Source organism: Ambystoma mexicanum, chromosome 13, assembly GCF_040938575.1.
Source record: "Ambystoma mexicanum isolate Mex_15411 chromosome 13, UKY_AmexF1_1, whole genome shotgun sequence".
Taxonomy (NCBI): domain Eukaryota; kingdom Metazoa; phylum Chordata; class Amphibia; order Caudata; family Ambystomatidae; genus Ambystoma; species Ambystoma mexicanum.
Genome location: NC_090938.1, coordinates 178356463 through 178376055, shown reverse-complemented (window position 1 = coordinate 178376055; position 19593 = coordinate 178356463). Strand labels below are relative to the sequence as shown.

Genomic DNA, 19593 nt, shown 5'->3' with positions numbered 1-19593 from the left:
AACAGCGCCGACCCTTACCGCCTGAGTACGAGGTCCCTTAGCGCCATGGCGGACTTAACACCTGCTTTTAGCAGGTGTTAAAATCCATGGCGCTAAGGGACCATGGAGTTAATTACGCCACCGTAATTTACGGTGGAGTAATTAACGCCTTCCCCACTCCCATTATGCCCTATGGGGCAAAAATGGGAATGGGGAAGGGTAAATGGGGATTGGGGACTTACCGCCCCGCCAAGGTCGGAATGGGGCGGTAAGTCCGCCAACCACCATGGCGTAAACGTAGTTTACGCCATGGTGGTAAAGTCACGGCCCAGGCGGTAACTTACCGCCTGGGTCGTAATGAGGCCCTCTGTTATATTTGTTTGGACCGTGGTTAAGCGGTTTAAGCACTAGCATTCTAAGATGATAAGGCCACATTTTGTTTCTGCACCTCTCTCACTGCCAGGGGTCTGCAACCTGTGACTCTATAGATGTTTTAGACTATGGCCCTCATTACGACCTTGGCGGAGGACCATGGTGCTAATAGCACCATGGTCAATGCCGCTAAGGTCAGGATTCCGGCATGGTGGATGGCGGAATTACCGCCCCATTCCAAGGTGAGTGGGGCGGTAATTCCCCATTCACCAATGGCCCCTTCCCCATTCCCATTTTTGCCCCATAGGGCATAATGGGAATGGGGAAAGGCGCTAATTACGGCACCGTAAATTACGGTGCCGTAATTAGCACCAAGGTCCCTTTGCGGCATGGGTTTTAACGCCTGCAAAAAGCAGGCGTTAAAATCACAATCCTGCAAAGGGACCTTGTAATCAGGCGTTAAGGGTCGGCTCTATTTACGTCGCCGTAAACCCCTTAACGCCTGGGTCCTAATGAGGGCCTATGAATCCCATGATCCCACACAGTTGACTATGATGTCTAGGGATGATGGGAGTTGTAGTAAAAAACACCTGGAGTGCAAAAGGTTGCAGATCCAAGCTCTAAGAGGATTGTTGAGTGGCGCATTCTGTAGTCGACAGAATGAATTCATACTATATTGTCTTTTAGTCTACTTTAGTGGCAAAACCAACTATGACAGCCCTTGTAATACAGGTGATATAACAGTGTTACATGTAAAGCAGTATTGATGTGCACATTAAAACCTAATTCTGCCGATGCTTTTCCTTCTTCCCATGAATTGAAAAATCCCTTAAGTATCACTGTTTTCCACATGCAGACTGATGCAGACTTCCCTGGAGCCTGATTTTTAACTCTAGGTGCACACCTGCAAAAGGACAATGACAGAATGGAGATATGTCAAAGAAGAGTGACCCAAAATGCTGTTTGAGGTTACAAAGCATAAACTATGAGTAAGCTGATTGAGAAGGACGATTACACAGAGTGTAATTGTTGATGGAATTCATTATTATTAGGAAGGTTTCACTTTTGAAAGGATTTCCTCCAGCGGGCATGATATTTCACCTTTTAGGCTCAGTCCTGTGTCACTAGTGTTTGCAAGTGGTTGGCTTTGCAATCACCAGACAATGCATATAAACATATTAATAATTTTGTATATTAGTATGGGTTAACTGAAAAATCTATGCCGAGATGGAACAAAACATTAGCTCACAAAGTTGCACAGACCTCTTCACCAGAATATGCAGAGTGCCATGGTTTGCAATGGAAAGCCACAGCAAAGATCATTCTCAAAACAAAAACAAAAAAGACAATTTCATTGGATGGAGGAACTGAATGAATGGAATGTGGGGCTGGAATTGCTTTATTATCTAAAAGGCCATATCATGTCTTGGAAATAGGGCACACATAATGGTTTGGAAACAGTGCACATTGTGAGAGTTGCAGTTAACAAATAAAGAGAGAGAAGAATGCTACTGTTAATTTAGGCCCAGGGATGCTTACGGTGGCCCCACAGGTTTCCGAAAACTGCTGCTGTTATTTTAAAAGGGGAATTGAAGTGTGAGGCTTGAAAACACACGATTGGGAAAAAAAGGTCTGCATTGCATTTTCCTAATTGAGAGTCTAATAATTGGTTTTGCAGTCTTAGTGGAGTTCCCCGACATTGTAGCTTTCCTGCTCTCAATATATAACTGTTACAGGCCCTCATTACGACCTTGGCGGAGAACCATGGTGCTATTAGCACCATGGTCCATGCGGCTAAGGGTGCAATTCCGCCATGGTGGTTGGCGGACTTACCGCCCCATTCCGACCTTGGCGGGGCGGTAAGTCCCCAATCCCCATTTACCCTTCCCCATTCCCATTTTTGCCCCATAGGGCATAATGGGAGTGGGGAAGGCGTTAATTACGCCACCGTAAATTACGGTGGCGTAATTAACAACAAGGTCCCTTAGCGCCATGGATTTTAACACCTGCTAAAAAGCAGGTGTTAAATCCGCCATGGCGCTAAGGGAACTCGTACTCAGGCGTTAAGGGTCGGCGATGTTTACGCCGGCGTAAACCCCTTACCGCCTGGGTCGTAATGAGGGCCACAGTCTCTAATGTTACCTCAATATGCCTCATGTTTCACAATGATGTCCTTGCTTACACACAGTGTGGCACATGCTAAATATGTTGCCCAATTCTGAATGACGCAGTGTTCACTATTATCTCAGTGTGTCTCGTGTTTGGCAATGGGTGCCACCCATTTGAGTTTAGACACCCAAGATTTCCATCATTGGTATCCTGTGCACCTCACACATTAGGGGTCCTGAACAGCTGTTGATGAGACATGGTACTGGAGGGACATCTTCTGACTTTGTTGAAGTGATTGTATTGCTGGACCTAGGCTCACACTTGGTCGATTGTTTGTCATAAAACCAACATTTTACAGGTTAAGCATATTCAGGGACTTCAGCTTTCATGTACTTCTGTGTGTGGTATTTGAGACGCCACCCTTAAAAACCATCCCCGAAAGACCCTACAATGAATGCCCATCCTGTGTGAAGTGTCGACCCACTGGTCTTTCTGTTTTGTCGTTTGAGATGGTGTATCTATGTAGGTTCATCCTTTCATGCAGCTTTCTACAGGTCTCACCCACATAATTCCCTCAAATGCATTTTTTTTCATTGGTTGAAGTATACAACATTGGATGGTCTGCAGTTGGGTGTCCCTTGTATCTGTATTTTTCAGTTGTACTGGCAGATCTGGTGCAGATGTGTTGGTATGTTTTTCATCTCCTGATGTTGCAAGGGAACGTTCATGTCTTTCTTGATCTTGATTAAGTGGAAATGTAACCCTGATCAAAGACTGCTAGGTTTCTCAGTTGCTTCTATGCAATACGGGGAGCTTCTTTGACGATGTCTCTCAGTTCATCATCCCTGCTAAAAATTGATTGTGCTTCCTTAACAATCCTATCAATTTGGGTTACTGCCGGGTGGTAGGTGACAACCAAATGTATTGATTATGTCTCTCTTGTGTCTTTGTATTGTAGTGGGTTGCCTTTGGGTATTTTCAAAGCATGGTCAAATTCCCTGTCAATTTGTCTGGCCGAGTGACCTTTTTGCAAGAAGGAAGGACGAGTGGCAAGTTGGCTGTCCTTTGTTTTCCTGTTGGAGCATTTGTGTTGATATTGGATGGCCTGGCTGTAGATAATCAATTATTTTGTGTGGCTTGGCTGGAAACTTGCTCTGTGCAGGTATTTATTCCTTTTAGTGGGTTTCTTGTATACAGCCGTTTCTAGATGGCATTTTCTGCCAGCCAAGATGGTTGCATCTTGTATGCTCTTAGAGTATTCCATGGTGAACTTAATGCATAGTGAAAGCCATTTATTGATTCATGGGTAGACTGGAAGCAGAGCCGGTGTAGGAGGTACCTGGAGGTAGGAAAGTGGGATAGGTTGTGGGGAGTGTATTCATGGGATAGGGCGTAATCAAGGGCAGGGGAGAAAGCAGAGCTAGTGGCATAATACAAAATGGTGGATGGTTAGTGGTGCTAACAGGCAACAGAGGAACGCAGACAGTACTGGGGATTAATTTCCACGTTCTGGGATACCTGATTGGATGGCGACTCTCTCCAGGGTGCAAACAGGAAATGGTCATGTGGGGAAACACCTGGTGCGGTTTTGTCATTTTGCAAACTACCTATTCACTCTAATAAAGGCTAAAGGGGCCTTGTTCAACAAAGCTGATAAAGTTGAATGGCTCTTCGATTTCCTTTGGTATGGCAGTCTTTCATTTCAATATTTAGATATTTTTGTCAACCATCTCATTCCCTTGTGAGGATGTCCCTGCCCAAAGCTGTTAATATGTTTTCAATGGGATCATGTGTTCAACCTTGATAATTGAGTGATTTTGGTGCAAACCGAACATGCCATATTGCGGCACGTGCACATTCAATTCTTGTTGTTGGCCGCGGACTACATGTTCACTTAACATTTGGGAGTACCCCAAATATACTACAATAAAACCCCTGTTGCATTTTGCTTGCTCAGTCTTTTGAAGTCATTTAAAAAAAATGCCCCACTTTTGATACAAAGCACCATCAATATTATGGTGGATTTAGTTAAAAAGCATGCCCAACAAACCTGCTAGTAATGCAAGAGCGAACCAGACCAGTTCAGCGGATACGCTGAACACAACTTTGTGCCATCTAGTGGGAATGACTGGAAGTGAAACTCCAGACCTAAGCCACACGCAATGCATCCTGGGTAGTCAAATTAACTGAAAATCTTACTTTGTTGCTCAACGCAGATAATTTGCAAACCCATCATACATTGCTATGTGGGTCTGCCGTAGACATGAACTTCCAATGATGGTTCATAGGTGGCGCTGTGTTTGTGTACATACAAAGAAATATTAACGGTAATCCCCAAAGGTGTAAACACATAAAAAAGTGAACACGCTATAGTTGTCACTCACTCTGTTGCTAGTTATGAATGGAATTGAATTGAATTGAATTGATATTTTATTTATATTGTGCTCATACACAGGTGTTTCAGAGCGCGACAAGGCAAGGGAGGGGAAACAGGGGAGAACCAAAAAAACAAATAAGTAAAAACAACAATCTTACTAGGCCCAGTGACATTGAGAACGTGCAAGTGCATGGGAGAGAGGTAGGAGAAAAGGGGATGGAAGGGGGAGAAGTGGAAAGTGCGTAGCAAAGGAGAAACAGAATAAATAATAATAAAATAAATAAATAAGAGGCAACAGTGGTAGTGCAGCCAGCAAGTGGCAAGTGCTAGGTTTAAGGCAGCAGACAGGGTAAGTCTGATAAATGCAGGAAGAACAAAGGGGGGAATGTATGGGTACAGATACAGACCCCAGTGCAAGGGGTGGCCCAAAGGCAGTGTGGGAGGGTGGCAGCGTGAGCAGGTACCTGGGCCCAGAGGACAGAGGGTGGCCAGGTGTACAGTGCCAAGAGAGAGCAAATCAGCAGGGGAGAGTGGGAGCGAAGGCAGAAGCAAAGAGGATGGTCTTGAGGTGCTTCTGGAACCGGAGATGGTTCTCCTTGAGTTTTAAAATGGCAGGGAGGCTGTTCAAGAGGGAGGCCCCAGCTGCAGACAGTGATCTACCCCCATCTCGTTTCTTTGAAAAACGGCTGGCCCTGAGGGAGTTAGAGGTAGAGGAGGGAAGGGCTCAAGAAGGGAGATATTTGCGGAGGGATAGCTGAAGGTATTTTGGACCCAGGCCCTAGAAAGCCTTTTGGACAATACAGAGGGTTTTGAATTCAGTCCTTGCATCCACTGGGAGCCAATGGAGTGATTTCAGAGCTGGAGAGATATTATCCCAGGGCTTGAGGCCAAGGATAAGTCTTGCTGTCCTGTTCTGAATTAGTTGCAGAGGGTGGAGAGTAGAGGCAGGTAGATTTAGAAAAAGACTGTTACAATAGTCCAACCTAGAGAGAACCAGAGTTTGGGAGACAGTGAGGTTCTGGGGGAAGGAGAGGAAGGGCAGAGTACCTCTGAGGAGGTGTTCTAAGAAGTTTGACTTTTTAGAGACCTCAGAGATGTGGGCGGAGAAGGAAAGTGTGGAGTCAAAGATGACCCCAAGGTTCTTAGCCTCGCAGGTGGGGGTAGGATGAGGGCCAACGGAAGACGGTCGGAGAGTGAGGGGAAAGATGGTGAAGGTGTACCGATGAGGAGGATCTCTGTCTTACTGGCGTTCGACAAAGATCATTGGTGGCACACAAATCATGAATGGCAGTTAGGCAATCAGAGATGAGTGAGTGAGAGGAGGTGGCCGAAGGCAGCCTGAAAATGAGTTGAGTGTCATCAGCATAGCACTGGAAATTTGAGCAGAAGAAGGCAATGCAGTGGGCCGGATTTGCCAGGTATTGGTCAAAAAGCCAGGGCGAGAGGTTAGACCCCTGGGGAACACCACAGGTAGAGAGGAAGATAGATGATAGGAAGGACCCAAGTTGGACCTGGGAGGGTCGATCCGAGAGATAAGAGGTCAGCCATGCCAGGGCCTGATCAGTGATACCCAGGTTATCATGGAGACGGTTGTTAGGAAAGATGTGGGTAATTTTCCTTCCATGTGGCAACCCCTAAACTTTTTACTGTTGTTTTCACCATGTTCTAGACTTTGCCAGAGAAGTGCAGCCTTCTGCTGCACTCCTCTGGGCTTTCGCTCCATTCTTACGGCGAAACTGACATGCCCTTAAGACAGTCAGTACCGGGAAACGCTGTTTTCCGTAGTTTCTTTATCATGTTACAGCTTTCGTGCAACATGACACAAGAGGGCACTGTAAGCTAAGTTACTGCTCTCTTGGGTCACTAGTCTTCTACAGGCCCTAGATACTCTGTTTGGAGTGTAAATGATTGGTGCAAGTGAATCACGGACGGGAATGGTGGCAGCGATCGTTTCTTGTGTTTTTGAGCTCCTTTTGGCATTTTCAGCACGTTTCTCGTGCTTAGCCCAAAATGGTGGCCTGGCTCCCAAAATGGCCAGACCACGAGGCTCCTTTGTCCTGTCCGCTGACCGTCTTGCACCCTTCACCTTCCCCAGGTTGAGCCGACCCGGGGCCTTCCTTATTTGGGCATGTACTTTCCCGTGAAACACAGATGCTTTTGCTGGCTTCTACAGGCCTTGTGTGTGCCTCCAGGATGTGGGCTGGGATGTCTGGTCCCAATACACATCCTGGGTGCCAGAGAGTCTAGTGTGGTGTGAATGCCTGGGACCACCGTGGTCCGTGATAGGTCCACGTATGGTGTGAGTGTTTGATGAGCGGATCTCCCATTAGGTGCCCTCCGTTTTGGCGCAAAGGGAACCGTGGATAAGAGGGGGCTGGAAACGCCACTACCATGTCGATCTCCTGAGTTCTCACGAACAAAGGAATACAGGAGCCAAGTATCCTGCAACCACTAGGCTGAACCGAGGAATCGTTGGTGACCCGCTGAAGGACTGCTCCTCTGCACTGCTGTCGCCTCGTGAAACCCTTTCTACCTCTGATCGAAGCAGAAGGCCTGTACTGGTACTTCGACCCTTGGAATAGCGGGCACAGCTATTCTCGGCATCTTCACCATCTCCTGCATGTAAGCCTTCGGAAGTGTCTCTGGGCCATCCAGCAGACTGACCAGCCTACCCAGGAGTCTTGCTCTGTAACCGCCGTCAGGTTGTGTTGTATATCCAGTCCTTGTCACTCTCACACGATTCATACACTTGGCATTCCCAGGTCTGAAGTGTGTAGTGTACATTTGGCTGAGATACACACGGCCATTCCGTTGCCCTGCTGTGGTAACAAACTGTGCGGGTTCACTGCGTTTGGGACGCCCTCAACTCAACTCTGCGGCTGCAGAATCTACATGATGACGAGACGTCCCCTGCTCCCCTGAACCTGCCAGCTCTGAAACAGACGCGGAGAAGCCTGGGTCTGCTTGCATCGGGGACTGGTGAGTAGCATAGCTAGGAACTGGTCGCCCTCCTGCAGGAGCCTATAGCTTTTCCCCGCTGTGTCCAACAGCATGCCTTTCCGTACTCGCGCTCTGCTTCTGCCCACAGTGGAGGCTGCGCTTGAGTCGCGGAACTCTGTTCTTCTTCTTTTGTGCACTGAACTGAACTGCCTGATTCCCTCGAAGAGACTCCCCTTTTTGCCCGTTGGCACCAGCGTATGCAGGTACTTTTGAGCACAAGGCTCCACTCTTCGTAGGGCTTGGACTTCCTTCTAGGTAGGTGCCTCTGAAGGCGGACTGGGTCTAATCATTATTTCGCACTGCCTGTTTTCCTCCCCTTCTAGGTGGACTACACATTTCGTGCGTCTAACTCTTTAGACTCGTTTGTGTTTGTATATATATTGTATTGGTTTGGTATGTGTTGGTTTACTAGAGTTTTATTGTGATTTCCCGCTACGGTCATTGTTGCAAAGGCCTTGGAATAAATGTGTATATATTTTTAATATAACACCTGTTTGGAGTAATTTGTAAGTGTCCTTGCTTTATGTGCTCATTGCGGGCTTTCAGTCACCCTCACCCCTCTTGAGACATAGTCTTGACTGCCGCGATCGCTACCCTGATTGGTCTGGCTTGTCCAGAGGTTACCCTGTTCCAAGTAATTAGCTTGGCCTTCTGAACCTCTGCGCCTCCAGGACAGAGTTCAGAAATCCGTCTTAACAACGGTTGAGCAGGATGGTGCGGTTGACCGCGTCGAAGGCACAAGAGAGATTGAGTAGGATGAGGACAGACGGAATGGTAGAGTCAAGGTTGGAGAGAAGGCCTTCACGGATGTTCAGGAGAACAGTTTCCGCGCTTCTGGCAGCTCTGAAGCCAGATTGGTGATCATGGAGACAGCCAACATAGTGGGAGTGAAGGTTAAGCTGGGAGATGGCCAGCTTTTCCAGGAGTTTGCCCAGAAAGGGAGTAATGGAAATTGGGCGATAGTTAGCTGGACAGGAAGGATCAGCTGTGGGTTTCTTGAGAAGAGGATGCAATAAGGAGTGCTTCAGAGCGGAGGGGAAATATCCAGAGGCAAAGGAGTGGTTGCAAAATTCGGCAAGGATGTCAATGTGGTCCTTAATGGTTTTAGAGGAACAGCGATGAACCTGTTTTGACAAGGCTTTCATAGATCAGACTTGTCTAGCAACCTCATCAGGGGAGAAAAGACGAAAGAGGAAAGGATGAGAAAGGGGGGGCTGAGGGAGGGTCAGTGAGCACAGATGGACGGGGGGAGGAGGGGAAGGAGAGGAGAGGGTGAACAGGATGTCCTGGGTTTTTTAGATAAAGTGAGAGCCAAGGGCATTGTAAAGAGACTGGGTGGCAACAGGAGGGGTAGAGACTGCAGCACGGTTGGCCAGCTCCTTGTAGATTTTAAAGAGTTCGGCCAAGTTGTTAGATGGCGCCAAGCCACTGGCTTGAATGTGGACTCTCTTCTTGTTGTGGACAGAGAGTCGGTATTGCCTTTGGAGCAGGCGACACGCCAGTTTGCCAGAGAATGAACAGGAAGCCCTCCATTTCCTCTCAGCCGCCCTACACTTACGTTTAAGTGTAGCTAGGTCAGAGTCATACCAAGAATTACATTTGGCTTTGGACTTCAGGTGTATCTTCATGACAGGGGCAAGAACATCAAGAGTATCAGAAACAGAAGACTAGAGGAGGGATACATTTGCTCAGTTTATAATACATCTTTGTTTTTCTATATGTTGCTTGTAAATGGGCCAACATTATAATTAATTTCGACATAGCTCAAAATGATGAAGAACGTGTATATGTAGTTGAATCTGTCAGACTGCTCCGGAGACAAACCATGCACTTCTCCTGGGAAGAAGCCCTGTGCATAGGCGGAGTCTCTGTACAGGCTTTTTTGGAATTACTGTCAACATGTCTTTCTGTTTACTTAATACAGAAGTTCAGCCCATGTATCCACGGTCAGTGCTGAGCTTTCTAAAAGTAGACATGCTCTCAACCTGCGAGCTTATTGAACTCAGCAGCTGTTCTCTCCCCCTCGTCCCCTCATGCGAATTCCAGCTCAGCACTTCACTGTGCGCTCAGATTTCACTTGTCAGTCATGCCTTGTTGTCTTGGAGAGAATCCTGACAATGCAAAGCTGATTGGATAAAAGCGGTGCATATTTTAAGCACAATACTATAATAACCACTACAGCATTTAACAGCAGACGCCTAACATCCCTAACAAAGAGAGGGGCAGTTAGGTGCAGCATGACTTGCACAGTGGCTTCGCGCTCCCTCCCTCTGCTGGAATACATATTTAATTACTGTATACTCAGCAGCATACAGAGGGCGAGAAGGTGCTGGGTACTTGTCTGCACCTTGAAAGTGTGTGTGTGGGGCGGACCGGGGTGGGGGGCGGGGGCAGTGTTGACAGTTTTGAATATCATGCACTCACTTAAATTCACAGGATAGATTGATGGAATGCAAATGTTACAAAGGTTAATGAGATCAATTATTATATTTTTTTAATTTTATTTCTTGATTTAACTGTATTTTACCAGTTTTTACAATAATACATTTGGATATGATCCTTTACTTCTTCACTTTGTTTGTTTAGTTCTAAGTTTTTTTTTTCCCCCAATCCCTTTTGGCAGATCAATGCAATTAAGCGACCCCTGCATCAACACATTTGCATATCTCTCAGAGGACTGTGGTTAGTATAACCTGTACAACACTCTAACACTGCAGCTCCAAATGCAAGAACACTCATCATGTTGCCACTGCCGCCAGTAAAATGCCAAGCGAAAGCAGGACAACATGCCCTTGCAGGGTGGACTCGTTCCCCACCAATCAGGGGCCCAGCGCACACATCCAAATTCCCTCGCGCATCCACACAGCATACCCTTTCGCGAAAACACATACAACCACCATATATTCTCACATGCACGCTCAAATACCATATTACACTCTCTCATTTGCATGCATACACACACAGGATACATTCTATCTCATCCAGACACCCACTTTCGGACACACACTATTGCATGCATGCATACACACATACATGCAGGAATATAGACTTTTTTTGTTTTACTTACCTGCAGCCCCGCCTCCGGACTTCAGAAGCCGCCTGCTTCTAATTACGTATCATGATGGACATTCGGCTGCTGGCCAGCACGTGACAAGAATCAAAACGCAGTAAGAGCTTCCTGGTTCCTGACCATGCGTGGTGGGTCCCTACTGCCACCATGTCACCGTTACTGGGTCACTGGAGGTGCAGGGAGGTGCAGGAGCACCCACGCACACATTCAGGCCTGCAGTACCCCCAGCCTGCGTTCATAATGGCCCATGCGAGATTTCGGAAGCAAAATCCCCCTGCTTTGCATGGCCAATTTGGCAGCCACCCTGTGGGATTAGTGCTATATATGAAAGCCATACCAAGAGTATGTTCGATGCCTACAGTGTTTACACTGAGCTGGCTGACCTGACTGATGGCTAGCTTTTCCATAAAGCCTGCCAGATCAGCACCCCATCACAGACTGTGGACATGCCACCAATGTTGTGAAGCAGAGTCCTCAAACTGTCTTTCAACTTCTGAGAGCCTTGGCCTGTAAAATGGTTCTTCACTAAACACTGTCAACACCAAGCGAGGGTCGGTCAGCTTGCTAACTTTTCTGCGCTGTCAGTGTGAGCCATTTTTTTTACCCTTAAACTGAATAACTAAAGACTGATGCCTGCAGATGTTTTACTTCTAAAGGGGAGTGCAAAATTTGAAGGAAAGGATGCCCTCCCTGGAGATGCAGATGACTTTGAATCCCATGGAATTAGCTTAATAAGCAGGAGAAAAAAAAACAATTGTATCATCCTAAACAAAGTTTATATTTTCAAAAAGAGTTGAGGTCGCCCCTCTGCAAGAAAGAACACAGCATCATAACCTGTTCTGTGGGAATGTACCCACTCCGAGTCCACAGTCACATGTTTTAGCTCACTGTACCTTTCACAAAGGAGGAATATTCATTTACATATCAGTCTTTGTCCCGCCCACTTGAGGAGTCCAGCACCAAAATGCTATGGCAATCCTCCCATGATCAAGATCACCAAGCAATCCCAGACGTGTATTTCGGCCTAGTCAGGCCTCATCATTTAGGTGGAGCTGTGCCTCTATGAGCACAGTGAGGAAGGGGTCCATGTCTGGATAACTCTAGGTAATTTAGGGTGACCAAAAGTTTCAATTTTGACATTTAATCTGGGTGTTCCTAGAAATTCCTAAAAACATGTTTTTCCTATTAACCTATGCTATGTTAGGTTATGTTGATTTATACCGTGCACTGCTACCACCAACGGGCAGTCTCCAGGCGCTCACGTGGCTCTGCAAGGAAGAGGACAGGGTTGGTTAGTGAGGGTAGAATGATAGGATAGGTCCAGAACCAGGAGAAACTGGCGTGTCTGTGTGTTGACTTGCAGATGGTTGATTGCATGCACTGGCTTGTTCTATCTGTATGGGTCAGGGCAATGCCCAGGTTGTTTCAATGTGACTGTTTGTTATGTAGGAGTGTGTCTGTGTGTTTTATGTGTAGATTGGATGGTATTTCAGGTTGTGAGCTCTAGCTTGTTGTATGCGTTTGGGTATGGTGCAATGCCTGGGTTGTTTCTATGTGATTGTCTGTTATGTAGGGGTGTGTCTGTGTGTTTTAAGTGTAGATTGGATGGTATTTCAGGCTGGGCGCACTGGCTTGTATCCGTATGTGTACGGTCCAGTGTCCAGGTTTGTTTTTGTAGGCTTGTGTTATTTGCGTTGTGTGTGTTTGTTAGTGTATAGCTGGCTAGCCCAGTGGACATGTCTAATGTTGGGTGGTGTGTTGGAAGAAGAACTAACGGAGTGGTCAGTACATTGGCTACTCTCTAAGTTCTTATGTGTCGCTAATCTACACAATTCTATATTGTGATACGCATGGTTAATTTCACAGTCTATCTAAGGTTGATGTGTGGCTAATCTACAGCAAATGCATCTAAAAGTGTGGCATGTCTAATCTTCACAGATCTATCTAAATGTGGCACATGTCTAATCTTCACAGATCTATCCAAATGTGGCACATGGCTAAACTTCACAGTCTAACTAAGTGTGACACATGGCTAATCTTCAACAAATCTATCTAAATGTGACGAGTGGCTAATCTTTCACAATTTGATCTAAATGTGCTGCATGGTTAAACTGCACAATCTATCTAAGTGTGATGCGTGGGTAATATTCAACCAATCTATCTAAATGTGATGCATGGCTAACCTTCACAAATGCATCTAAAAGTGCTGCATGGATAATCTTCACAGATCTATCTAAATGTGCTGCATTGCTAAACTTCACAATCTAAGTGTGATGTGTGGCTAATCGTCACAAATCTATCTAAGTGCTGGAGTTGAGTCAGTGACTTATTCTATTAAGGTGAGACAGTGGTTCATTTTCATGGATATTGTAAAGAGCAGAGAGTCAAGTGATGTGTGATTAGGCATGAGTTCCCTGGGTTATAGAAGACTCTGGACCCGTGCTTTAAGGTGAAAGGCTTTAATGTCCTTGGTATGTCACACACGTGGAGGATAAAGTAATTACGCCTTCACAAATGGATCTCAAATACATTGGTAGACATGCAACCACTGGCCATCCACACCATAGCCTGGCCCCGATGTAAATGCCTCTCATGGAACACTAGTTCAGAAGACCAGCATGAATACCTTAAACCAGACTGTGCTCTCCTCCAAAGCTCCCATGTGGATAACATACATAACAGATGCAGGAGAACCTGGAAACCAAGGACTAAAAACACCAGGAAAACCCCACTCTGCATGTGGTAGGACCCTACCCTTGAACGCAGGGCAAATTAAACAGCCAACTACCACACAAAGTAGGTACAACCAATATTCAAAAACAAATACAAACTAGAACACGGTCCAAAATGTGAAATTCCATCCAGTGAGCACAGTACAATGAACAGACATAAGAAACCACTTGGGTAAAAGCACCCTTGCAGCACCTCTCTTCAAGTGAAACCTGAACTTTAAATCTGACAGGCATGTGAACCTCCTTGGCCAAATACCTCCTTGTCTAAGTGTCTCCTTGCAGCATCTCACTGCAACCTAACATGAACCTTTTTGCGAAGTGCCTCCTTGCAGCACCTCACTGCAACCTAACATGACCCTTTTGGCTAAATGCCTCCTTGCAGTATCTCACTGCAACCTAACATGAACCATTCAGCAAAGTGCCTCCTTGCAGCACTTCACCGAAACCTAACCTGAACGTTTAACTAACTGCCTCCTTGCAGCACCTACTGTACCCAAACTAAACCTTTTGACTCGACCGCATTTATATATCAACAAAATCCTTCCACCTAATACTGAGGCCACAACATAAAGACAACAACCTATAAAAACAGGCCTCAACAATGTACACTAATATGGGCCACAAACATGTAACACACACCATGCACACCGGCCCCACAGACTGCTCTTCCTGGATGTCTAAATCCATAACCTTTTGAAACAGCTCCCACAAACCCGGCTCCAACTCCTGAAACTTTGCATAATACTCCTCACATGCGCAGCATACATTTTCTCTGCCATCTGTAGATGTTTGGCTTTGACTCCTGCCTCCTCCACCAGGCCACGACTCTGCTAGGCTGGAACTGCACACCAAACAATTATTACGAATAGGCCCCAAAACTGATTTCCAGGTGGTAATATCTTCATCGCTCTCCTGGGAGGCCCTTTTTTTATAGAAATCTGCCCCGCCACCTGACCATGAAATCCGTGTTTACCAGTCACATGTTCCGTCGACTTGACTCCATCGCCTCAGTTCTCATCTTCACATCCAGTCACTGGAAAACAGGACGCTGATTCCTGCAGCCGCTTGGGGCTTCTTTCCCAGATACGATCCCCATGGCAATTGTTGACACTTCCCAACAGGCTCGTTGTTCACAATGTTGAGCACAAATGCCCCGTCGGCTAAGTCATCATTTCAACGGCGCTCCCACTGTTGGAGGAGCCATCCGCTACACCCAGGTCTCCTTGGGTCCCATGCACATACTGACACCTTCTTGGCTGACACAGCACCTTGGTCCAGAGTGCAAAGCAGGCTGGCCCCACACTGCCCCTGTTCACAGGCACTAGGGTCTCTGGAAGCCAGAGCGCAAACCACCAGTAGCCAGCCACCCTTTGGAACCGGCTCCTAGACGATGGCTCCCTCAAGCCGGTACACCAGGATATATCCAGGACCATGGCCTTGTCCCCTCCGAATCGTCACCACCCTCCATCTTACCTTGCTGGTGTGCATGGGTCCTTGGGGGGGAAAGGGCTGTCCCCCTAGCTGCTCCCCCTGCTACAGCGATATAGACTAAACTCGTCGCCATTTTTGAGACGTGGGTGCCTTGGGTTACCGAAGATGCTAGACCCATGCTATAAGGTGAAAGGCTTTAATGTCCTTGCTACGTCACACAAAAGGTATGCAGGATAAGGTAATGACGCAAATAGATCACAAATACATTGGTAGACATACAACCACTGGCCATCCACACCCTTGCCTGGCCCCAATGTAACTGTCTCTCCTAGAACATTAGTTTAGAAGACCCTAACATTCCAATCTGACATTCTTAACATTGCAACTGTAGCACAAGCTACTCTGACATCAACCTCTAGATAACCTCAAATATATATTTTCTTGCTTTTAGTTTCTTTTTTCTTTATCCAAATAGTTTGCCAAGTGAAGGCAATACTGGTCCTTACAGGTGAGAAAATAAATGGTTAAGGAAAGCTTAGGGACTTTAACAATCTCGTTTATCCCTTTGCTGAAGGCCATTAGGGTATTATCACCATGGTACCCCAACTGGGTACTTGGTTTCTGTGTGTGAAGCATGTTTGCATTCTAAAAGCAACAAACTCAGAGTTTGAACAGTTTTCTGATAGTGAGAACACTAGACCAAGATGGCTGCCAAAGAAATGTGGAGATGACCCTTTCCTGTCTACTACAAAAAGAAGCAACCAAGAACAGGAGAGATCAAAGAGGGAGGAAATGGCACCAGGAGAATAAGTGCTGCGAAAGTGGAGGAGACGTATGGAAACATGCAGGCATATGGAGCCTAAAGCATATAGGTTCAAAAGTGTTTGCAGAGCAATATTGTCAGGCACCCCTTGCATACGGAGCAACCCAACTGATTGTGGTACACCTCTCGTGTACTAATCAAATGTATGACATAGTTGGTGTTTGCATTATATTTCAGTAAGGCTATATCTGCTGCCTGAATGTGCTGGGTTTTATATGGCAAAAAGTGAAGGATGATGCTCCGAGGGTTTTGAATTAATCACAACCACTGGCGTTGCTCTGGGCATCCCTCCAGTCCATCGTTCTTCAAAATGCCATGACATTACAGCAGAGGAAAGACCCACAGCAAATCAGGCTAGGTCCCACACTAAAAGGGGCGGGCTTGCAGATACTACTACGTCACGTTTGGTCTACATGAGAACACGGGCAACCCCAGAAATGTGTCAACCTTATTGGCCATTGTCAGAGGGGTCTAGTCAGGGTCTCTGTGGCAAGAATACTGAGGGTACACTGTGAAAGGGTTGTCCAACTTCAGGACTCGCAGGACGGAAAAATGGCAGATTTTCAGCATATACCTCATTAATATTCATGAGATAAATTTGGATATAATGATTCTAAATGTATGCACATTTATTTTCATGAATATTAATTAAGGATGTCCTGAAAACACGTCAGGATTCCGGCCCTCGAGGCATGGAGTTAGACAACCTTGACTATGAAGGACATGAAGAGAGGGGAGACGTAGGGTTTTAGGTGAGGCCAAGTTTTGATAAATGTCACAGTGGCTCCAGAACTGTGACCCCTTTGAACCTGTTAACAACCCTGTTTAGTCCCGGGGACTCCATCAGCGATTCCCTATCTTTTCAAACATGCTTTTGTTGGCAGTTGGTGCTCATACGCAGATTTGCACTTTTCTTGCGTTGCTGCTCATCCAGCTTTAATTTTGGACGTGCCACTTTAAATGACCTCAGATTGTATCGAGACTCAGGTCTCAGCGTGTGAAACCAGCAGTAGAGTCTTTTCACTAGTTAATAATGCATTATCTACAATTATCATTATAATTATATCATAATTGGTTATTTATAACGTGCTTAATACCAAAGAGGTTTCTAAGCGCCGACCCGGGATTCGAAACGGTGTTGCAGCGCATTGCCACTGAGATCTACTGCCCGTGGGTGTTAGTGCACATTCACCTGTCTAATTACATGACTTGTGTCATTAAGTCTTTAACTGGTCACATGCATTCTATGAAAAGGGTGTGTGTGTGAGTGCGTGAGTGCGTGTGTGTGTATGTGGGTGTGTGGGTGTGTGTGTGCGCGCGCGCGCACACTCGCGCAGTCAGGTGTGTGTGTGTGTGCAAAGTAGGACTCTAATAACAGAGTGTTTGGCTCATGTTGATATTTGTTAATAATATTAATCCATCACCTGCTCACTGTGCACTTTGGAACACTATTCAAATACATTAAATCATGTTATTCATAAATGTGATCTACGTCCACTCAAGCAAGTAAATAAAGCAACTATGAAAAATGGCCCATATTAACTGAATCACGTTATTCTTAAATACACAGGTTATGGAGAAACTCTATGCAACTGTTAGTGTAAAATGGCGCTGTGTGGTGGAAACCATTTTAACTTGCTGTGTCCTTCTTGATCCCCTCCTCCCTTTCACCAAATTCGGAATGTCTGTGTTTGCCTCGAAGACTTGAAGGGTCACATGGCTATTCTTTGTCCCTCTTTCTGTCTGTGAGAGGAGGAAGCCAGCTTTGGCCACTGGGTGCTTCTATTCCAGGACTGGGGACTGTAGTCAACCTGAAACCAGTTCTGACTGGCATATGCAGATTCCTTTCAGGAATAGTGTGGACTGACCCCTTTATGCGAGTGCCCTTTCTCTGTGAAACACTGTGTTTGGGGGATGTGGGGACGGAGGGGTCAACCATTGGCTGACCACCCATCTCTTTGAATAATGTTTGGTGTGTGATTGGGTGATGTGTTCCCACACTGCCTTCTGAGGGTGAGAAGAGCAGACCACCTTACCAGATCACCCGCTCTACTGCCAGAACCTTGCACATGCCCTCCTGTAAGGCCCTGCTGCTCGAGGAAGGACCAAAGGTCTGCACCTGCATCCGTTGACGTGGCACCGAATCTGGCAGCACAACTCTGCCTCCCCAGAAGACCCGAAAGAAGCAAATGCGGCACTGCTTCTCCATGATACGGCGGGGACAACTGGATCACAGCTCCTGTTCAAAGGCTTTGTCTGACGATCCAGTCCCTGCCTGCATGCTCAGATTCACAAGTGGGGGAGTCTTCACTGCCAGTAACCCTAAGACTCTCCTTGGCAACCTGAACAGAGTTTCTTCATCCCAGAAACAAAGGCAAGTGCCATGATTCCATCTTCCCCACTAGGAAAAGCTCAAGGGTTTGTACCGCTCTCAGTACTTCCTGCTAGTGCAGCACCAAACTTGCCACCCAGTTTTTCTTGCAGGATAAGAACAGGGAAGAACCAGCATTGCCTCCAGATTCTAAAACCTTTGACTTCATTTTCCAGCCAGGGTGAGAAATGGATATGGGGAAATAGGAAATAAAATGTCCTCAACTTGAGCTCATTGAAAGCTGAATCCAGTCACATGACAGAAGCCACACATCACCTAGACAGAGCAAAGTTGTATTTCCCATGAATATTTCCAGCTCACATTTGGGGTTCCTAACCCCTGCTACCTTCGGAAGCTCTTAAAAACACCTCTATGCCTCCTTCCAACCTCCACTTCTCTCCTTGCGCCCCTAACACCCAACAAATGATAATGTTTCTCATGTCACTTTATCCCTGCTCCAATACTTCTCCATAACAGTGTCTTATTGTCTGAACTGCATTTTCACATCCTTGATGCAAGATTGTAGGCTATCGTGCATGCATGCAGGCCTTTCCAGCACATTATTTGTTATTACCTGGCACAATCCACAACCCCACGATAATTCTCCTCGTGCGCTCCTTTCTGCAACGATTGGAGACGTGTCTTTATTACTGCAAAAAGAAAAGGCAGTCAATTAGCAAAAGGAAGTCAAAATGCCATGATAAAATAAAATAAATAAATCATCACAGTTGAGGTGATCTGAAAGAAGGGGCTGGATTACATTGAAAAGGGATCCTTCGTATCCTACAACCATCACAAGCAAATGAGTTTGTGAACGTCTCCATCTCTTCGCCTCGGCAAACCAGAATGATGGCTGACATGGACTTTCTTATACTGCAGGACTAGTTAGTCTTCCTATTGCAGCATCTGACCCTCAGTCAATGTATACCAGCAGAAGGGAGCATTCATGTAAGCTAGCAAGCACATACTCTGTGTTGGTTCCCAGTCATAGGATCGACAACAAAAGGCTCGACAGGTCAAAGGATCGACACAAAAGGATCGACGGGTCAAAGGATCGACACAAAAGGATCGACGGGTCAAAAGATCGACAGGTCAAAGGATCGACACAAAAGGATCGACGGGTCAAAGGATCGAATTTCTTTTTTTAGTTTTACTTTTTTGGGGGGGGGGGTACCCCCCCAACCCCTGTTTTTGTGGTAAAAACCCCTTTTTTTCCCTAAACGAAAACCCCCCAAAAAAAGATATAATTTAAAAAAAAATGCGATCCTTTGAGACGTCGATCCTTTTGTGTCGATCCTTTGACCCGTCGATCCTTTGAATTCGATCCTT

General features: G+C 46.2%; 1 protein-coding gene across 4 annotated transcripts in view; it reads right to left on the bottom strand.

The window, feature by feature from the left end:
* Window positions 1-19593, bottom strand: part of LOC138521050 (mitochondrial glutamate carrier 1-like) — a 161521-nt gene that overhangs the window by 4877 nt on the left and 137051 nt on the right. For all 4 annotated transcript variants that reach the window (XM_069633567.1, XM_069633568.1, XM_069633569.1 and 1 more), the window contains exon 8: window positions 18839-18914. In XM_069633567.1, coding sequence (XP_069489668.1) covers window positions 18839-18914 — 76 coding nt within the window. The remainder of the gene's footprint in view (window positions 1-18838; window positions 18915-19593) is intronic.